Source organism: Sinocyclocheilus grahami, unplaced genomic scaffold, assembly GCF_001515645.1.
Source record: "Sinocyclocheilus grahami isolate Dianchi unplaced genomic scaffold, SAMN03320097.WGS_v1.1 scaffold2264.1, whole genome shotgun sequence".
NCBI lineage: Eukaryota > Metazoa > Chordata > Actinopteri > Cypriniformes > Cyprinidae > Sinocyclocheilus > Sinocyclocheilus grahami.
Window position 1 is genome coordinate 12,223 of NW_015507443.1, and position 7,626 is coordinate 19,848.

Below are 7,626 nucleotides of genomic sequence, written 5' to 3' on the forward strand. Positions count from 1 at the left end.
AACAGAAATATTTGCAGTGGATGTGCTGCTTTCGAACAATTTTCCCGTGGTATGCGATTTAATGTTTTAATCACTGCGAGGATTGCTTGGGGCATGATAATTCCGCTTTAAAATGTGTTCTAAATAGCAAAACGCATGTTCTGAGAAAATACTTTTGCGTCAATAATGATCACTGATGTGAACTTGATTCATCTGATGCTTTGGAACATAGACGGTAACGGCAGACATAAGGATGCGCTTGTTGATCAAACAGTCCATTGGCTGGTTTGAACAGTTTGATGACAGTACTCTAGAACCTCTGTTCACAGGTGTCGCGCACAGACAGACAGTAGCCTAATGATAACCCCTTTCATGTTCTTCCCAATATTGTGACAAACACTATATTTAAAAGATAGAATTTGAAGGAAACTGTAAGATATGCACATTTTATTTTATGTTACTGACACGGTGAGTCAGGCAGTTATTTACACTGCAAAATATAAGGCCTATCTCCATTCAAATATACATTCTAAAATATATGTTTACTTTATAGGCAGAATTACATATAATTTGAATAGCAATGTGATGTCTCAAAAAGCATTTATAGTACGTATCTCATATTTTCCTAACGTATTGTACCCTTAACTGCGTTAAACATGGTGTCACGTGGATGGAATATGCATGGAAATGATATGCAGATGACGTTATGTATATTAAAACTAGGCGTTGTAAGCTCCATATATGGCTATTTCGGGGAGGAGTCGGGGTGGAGATGCATGTAAGCACAATCTTCTGCTGACTGGGTATTACAAAGGGAATTTTTCGCAAGTTCTGGCATACGCATGGCTTTATAAATCTGAAAACTTTTGTACGTACACACACATTTAGGATGAAATCTACGTGAAGTTTTATACATGAGGCCCCTGGTTTGGTTGGAACTACAGGTGCATCTCAATAAATTAGAATGTCGTGGAAAAGTTCATTTATTTCAGTAATTCAACTCAAATTGTGAAACTCGTGTATTAAATAAATTCAATGCACACAGACTGAAGTAGTTTAAGGCTTTGGTTCTTTTAATTGTGATGATTTTGGCTCACATTTAACAAAAACCCACCAAGTCACTATCTCAACAAATTAGAATACTTCATAAGACCAATAAAAAAAACATTTTTAGTGAATTGTTGGCCTTCTGGAAAGTATGTTCATTTACTGTACATGTACTCAATACTTGGTAGGGGCTCCTTTTGCATGAATTACTGCATCAGTGCGGCGTGGCATGGAGACAATCAGCCTGTGGCACTGCTGAGGTGGTACGGAAGCCCAGGTTGCTTTGATAGTGGCCTTCAGGTCATCTGCATTGTTGGGTCTGGTGTCTCTCATCTTCCTCTTGACAATACCCCATAGATTCTCTATGGGGTTCAGGTCAGGCGAGTTTGCAGGCCAATCAAGCACAGTAACACCATGGTCATTGAACCAGCTTTTGGTGCTTTTGGCAGTGTGGGCAGGTGCCAAATCCTGCTGGAAAATGAAATCAGCATCTTCAAAAAGCTGGTAAGCAGAAGGAAGCATGAAGTGCTCCAAAATATCTTGGTAAACGGGTGCAGTGACGTTGGCTTTCAAAAAACACAATGGACCAACACCAGCAGATGACATTGCACCCCAAATCATCACAGACTGTGGAAACGTAACACTGGACTTCAAGCAACTTGGGCTATGAGCTTCTCCACCCTTCCTCCAGACTCTAGGACCTCGGTTTCCAAATGAAATACAAAACTTGCTCTCATCTGAAAAGAGGACTTTGGACCACTGGGCAACAGTCAAGTTCTTCTTCTCCTTAGCTGAGTTGAATTACTGAAATAAATGAATTTTCCATGACATTCTAATTTATTGAGATGCACCTGTACTTTGTCACTGCTGTGCTGCAATAAACATCTTCAAAAGATCTTCGACCTCCCCATCAGTATTTCTGACATTGGCGAGCCACCCAGGGGCAAGGTACAAAAAACGGGGTGAGCATTTTTTCTTTTTTGTCAGTAGACCGTAAAGTAAAAAATGTCAGTAAAAAAAACCTAGGAAAAGGAGGTTTAAGGACAGAAGAGAATTTGTTTTATTCAGTATTAGCATGAGGAGTTCTTGAAGCCCGTGTTATACTTCCTGCGTCCGCGAGTCCGCTAGGGTCCGCTATGGCATGCGTGATGTAATCGTCATCGGAGAGTGTGCGCGGAGGCTCTGCACGGACATCCGCGTGCCTCCCATTTTTTGTGACCACGCGGACAAGTATGCTACTGCGCATGCTGTGTGAAGAAGCCCGTTGCTACTCGAACCTGTACAATCCGTCGATAAAATATAAACACAGCCAGATGTGCAATAACTCTGGGAAATTCTTTGTTCACATGTTTGTTTATTGTTCAAGACGATCTACTACGCATGTATGGAACACTACCATCAGCGTATGCTTTCGGAAGTATAAATACTAGTCAGTATCCGCGCTGTCCGTGTACGCGTCCGGATTGCTCATGCGCAAAGCAAAAATGCTCCCAAAATGCCTAAAAACAAAGAGGGAAAAGTTGATATTGCACTTTAAGCTCTTTTTGCCTCAAACAAGGAAAGAAAAGCTCAGAGGAAATGAAAATGGAAAACAAGCTGCTAAACTCGTCAACGACAGTGTCAGGTCACTGAGAAATTGCAGGGCTGAAGAGATCATTCAGAATAAACAGATTGAGCAATTTAAATGTCAATGCCCAAATCAGATAGGGAGTCATTTAGATCTTTTTTGAAGCATCAACTAGACAGTTGGTACATGCCCAATACAATTCTGAATATGACCAGAATAACCGCAAGGAAGCTTTAGTCGACAACATAACTCCGTGAGGTTCCCAACAGCACCAGGGTCACTGATCAAAGAACTGTTAGACAGCTGTCTTTTATAGACATTAAAAGTCTTGTTACATCAGTGGGTACTTTTGACCCTGATAACATGGATCCTGTAGAGTTCTTGTCGAAACTGGAGAAGGTAGTGAACATTTAGTGTGTCAGATGCAGATGCTTGTTGACTTCTTATAAACTGCATTTCCTAATCATTCACTAGTGCTCTCTCACAGGATGTTTGTGACAAAAGAGCAGACAGAGGGGCAAGGAGAGAAGCTCTACTTAGACTTGTTGGCATTGATGTGGTTAACTTGAGAACTATAACTGAGGCAATAGTGGAAACTGGGAAGCATCCTATGGCATTTGCGTACAGGTTGTGGGAAATATTTAGCCGTTACAGTGGTTTGCCAAATGCAACTTAACAAAACTTAATGTTTAAGTCTGCATTAATTGCACAGAGTCATTAACACATGCAAGAAGCTGTTGACCATCATGTAGATTTAAATTCACCATACAAGCAAATCATTACCAAAATAACACAATATTTCAATGCAAAAAGTTAAACAAAAGGTGCAGAGTCCAAACATCCAGTTGCTGCCTTTGGCAGGGGAGAAAGTTCTAGATGAATTAATGGTTTCCATCAGAGACCAAGGAGATTTGCAAGAGTAAATTCAGAAGGTGTTACTGTCTGTTATGCAGGTGGAAAAACTGGTCCCATTGCTGGACATTAAGACTATGAGAGACCTCATCAAAGCTTTGTCTGTCATGCATGTGGAAATGCTGGTCACATAGCAAGGCATCGTTTGGAGAAATGAAGGAAAGGAAGTTGTTTGTTTTGCATGTGGAAGGATGGGACATGAGGCAAGACAGTGTCTCTTTTCACACAAAAGAAAGATGGGCTATCGTGATTTGCTTAAGAAAATAGTTTAGAAACCCAGTTGGCACTGTTGAAAAGAAATAAAATGTAATAAATAAATACAAATTAAATAACCATTGTTTTCAAAAACAAGTCAAGTCTCCTTTATATAGTGCTTTCATCATTTGGACTTGAACATGTTACTTATCCTGCAAATTTTTTATTAGATCAAACATCACATAAATACATTTTTGAACATTATTCTGCAATAAATCTCCAAACTCTGATGTTTTTAAACAGCAATAACTGACAGCAATAAACAGGAACTCAAGTCGCGAGAACATGTATGCAATTTTTGAAAAAAAAAAGGAATCATTTATTTTGATAAATTCTGTGAGTCTTCAAATAATGAAAAGTGATATTTAACAAAAGAACTGCTAGAGGAAGCAGATGCAGAGTATAAATAGAAGCTGATGTTTTATTGTAATCAGGCGGCGCGGACGCTGAAGAACGGTAGCGCTCTGATGAAAGAGTCCAGTTTACTGTTGAACAGATCGCTCTGGAGAGACTCGCCCAGCACACACAGCGGGTTCCTCACGATGTACTCCACATACAGCTGCAAATGAGAGACAGTTACCAGAGTAAAGACAGAGAGTACTAGAGTACTGTGTGTGTGTCTTACAGTGCTGTAGATCTGCTGCAGTGTGTCTCTGCAGTTCGGCACGCCGAGGTCTGTGTTCATCACCAGTTTGATTCCTGTTGGAGTTTCATAATAATGCAGCTTATAACGGCTGGTCTGGAACGCCAGAAAGCCATCTTTCCTGAAGCATTCAGTCAAGGAGAACATGAACACACACACACACACACACACAAACTCACACATACACACACGTCTGGTCAGCTATCCTTGTGGGGACTCTCCATAGGTGTAATAGTTTTTATACTGTACAGACCGTATATTCTATTGCCCTACACCAACCCTACCCCTAAACCTACCCCTCACAGGAGACTTTCTGCAATTTTAGATTTTCAAAAACTTAATTCTATATGATTTATAAGCTTTTGTACCTGTGGGGACCACAATTTAGGTCCCCACCGTGACACGAGTCCCCATGAGTCTGTGTGTAGTCAGGTTTAAGTCCCCACCAGGATATATACAGTGGGGCAAAAAAGTATTTAGTCAGCCACCAATTGTGCAAGTTCTCCCACTTAAAAAGATGAGAGAGGCCTGTAATTTTCATCATATGTATACCTCAACTATGAGAGACAAAATGAGAAAAAAAATCCAGAAAATCACATTGTAGGATTTTTAAAGAATTTATTTGCAAATTATGGTGGAAAATAAGTATTTGGTCAATAACAAAATTTCATCTCAATACTTTGTTATATACCCTTTGTTGGCAATGACAGAGGTCAAACGTTTGCTGTAAGTCTTCACAAGGTTTTCACACACCGTTGCTGGTATTTTGGCCCATTCCTCCATCCAGATCTCCTCTAGAGCAGTAATGTTTTGGGCTGTCGCTGGGCAACACGGATTTGCAACTCCCTCCAAAGATTTTCTATGAGGTTGAGATCTGGAGACTGGCTAGGCCACTCCAGGACCTTGAAATGCTTCTTACGAAGCCACTCCTTCGTTGCCCGGGCGGTGTGTTTGGGATCATTGTCATGCTGAAAGACCCAGCCACGTTTCATCTTCAATGCCCTTGCTGATGGAAGGAGGTTTTCACTCAAAATCTCACGATACATGGCCCCATTCATGCTTTCGTTTACACGGATCAGTCGTCCTGGTCCCTTTGCAGAAAAACAGCCCCAAAGCATGATGTTTCCACCCCCATGCTTCACAGTAGGTATGGTGTTCTTTGGATGCAACTCAGCATTCTTTCTCCTCCAAACACGACAAGTTGAGTTTTTACCAAAAAGTTATATTTTGGTTTCATCTGACCATATGACATTCTCCCAATCCTCTTCTGGATCATCCAAATGCTCTCTAGCAAACTTCAGACAGGCCTGGACATGTACTGGCTTAAGCAGGGGGACACATCTGGCACTGCAGGATTTGAGTCCCTGGCAGCGCAGTGTGTTACTGATGGTAGCCTTTGTTACTTTGGTCCCAGCTCTCTGCAGGTCATTCACTAGGTCCCCCCGTGTGGTTCTGGGATTTTTGCTCACAGTTCTTGTGATAATTTTGACCCCACGGGGTGAGATCTTGCATGGAGCCCCAGATCGAGGGAGATTATCAGTGATCTTGTATGTCTTCCATTTTCTAATAATTGCTCCCACAGTTGATTTCTTCACACCAAGCTGCTAACCTATTGCAGATTCAGTCTTCCCAGCCTGGTGCAGGTCTACAATTTTGTTTCTGGTGTCCTTTGACAGCTCTTTGGTCTTGGCCATGGTGGAGTTTGGAGTGTGACTGTTTGAGGTTGTGGACAGATGTCTTTTATACTGATAACGAGTTCAAACAGATGCCATTAATACAGGTAACCAGTGGAGGACAGAGGAGCCTCTTAAAGAAGAAGTTACAGGTCTGTGAGAGCCAGAAATCTTGCTTGTTTGTAGGTGACCAAATACTTATTTTACAGAGGAATTTACCAATTAATTCTTTAAAAATCCTACAATGTGATTTTCTGGATTTTTTCCCCTCATTTTGTCTCTCATAGTTGAGGTATACCTATGATGAAAATTACAGGCCTCTCTCATCTTTTTAAGTGGGAGAACTTGCACAATTGGTGGCTAAATACTTTTTTGCCCCACTGTAAATAGCTTTTAGTTTGTCCAGTCTGCTTTCTAACAAATTCTTTGCCCCACTCTCACTCCCTCTCTCAGACACACGCACTCACTCACACACACACAAACACACTCTCTCAGACTCACACACACACACACACACACACACACTGATGAGAGGAAGGATACATGTCCAGGGGACTCATCTTGCTGATGAAGGAGCGGATGGAGAACAGCATCCCGTACATCAGCTTAAACTCCTGATGAAACAGAACAGAATCTACATGATAACGACCGTCACTTCAGCAGCATGAGCACATCTGAAAAATAACAGCACATATTTACAGCTATAAGAATACGAGCAATATCAACTCTCTGAACATAGAATAAAATTAATATAGGAAGGACATATGAATAAATATAAAGATAAAATAAGCATAATATGGTTTGTTGCTCATGAAAAAGACATTTTAGCAAATGGTTGTGCAGGAAATATTTGACTCACGATTCTCCCTCCATTTATCTTACAAACATCATTTAGTCACTTTACTGCACTAAACCATGCTGATGAATAATGTGACATTTATCATACTGCCATTTCTGTGTTGGATGTTAAGAGTTTTTTTATAAAGGTAATTATTATTAATGATAACCAAAAAAGAAATATGACAATTTACAGCATTTTATCCACTGTATTTATTCCATTTAAATGACCTTATTATGCAAACAATTCAGCAGTTTATTCTCATTAATCAAAATACTTATTCTGCGTACGTGTACTGTGTTAGGCTAACTGACTTCATCTGTACGTCGCTCTGGATAAAGAACCTGATAAATAACTAAATGTAAATGTAAAAAAATATATAGATATAAATGTATTTTTATGACATGTAGCACTTAATCTCATGTAAGGTGTAAATGCAAGGAAAACTCCAAATTGTGTCTTTTATCTCACTGCTCTGACTTTTTTTCAAACATTTATTTTTAAGAAATTATTTTAAAATGTATTTTTAAACATTGTTAAAAAAAAAGATTTTCAATGTTTTTTAAAATAAATATCAGGAATACCAAAATAAAGCACTTTTTTTTAATAAAAAGAAAAAAGATATATATGACAATTATAACACAATACTAAAAAACTCTGTGTGTGTGTGTGTGTGTGAGAGAGTGAGTGAGAGAGTGTGTGTGTGTGTGTG

General features: G+C 39.7%; 1 protein-coding gene across 1 annotated transcript in view; it reads right to left on the reverse strand.

Annotated features, from left to right (window-relative positions):
- Positions 1-3,863: 3,863 nt before the first annotated feature.
- Positions 3,864-7,626, reverse strand: part of LOC107574538 (trafficking protein particle complex subunit 1) — a 4,309-nt gene continuing 546 nt past the window's right edge. Inside the window, exons 3-5 of the mRNA XM_016260994.1 lie at positions 6,620-6,690; positions 4,386-4,524; positions 3,864-4,319 (exon numbers count right to left, since the gene is read on the reverse strand). Coding sequence (XP_016116480.1) covers positions 4,191-4,319; positions 4,386-4,524; positions 6,620-6,690 — 339 coding nt within the window. The 3' untranslated portion in view covers positions 3,864-4,190. The remainder of the gene's footprint in view (positions 4,320-4,385; positions 4,525-6,619; positions 6,691-7,626) is intronic.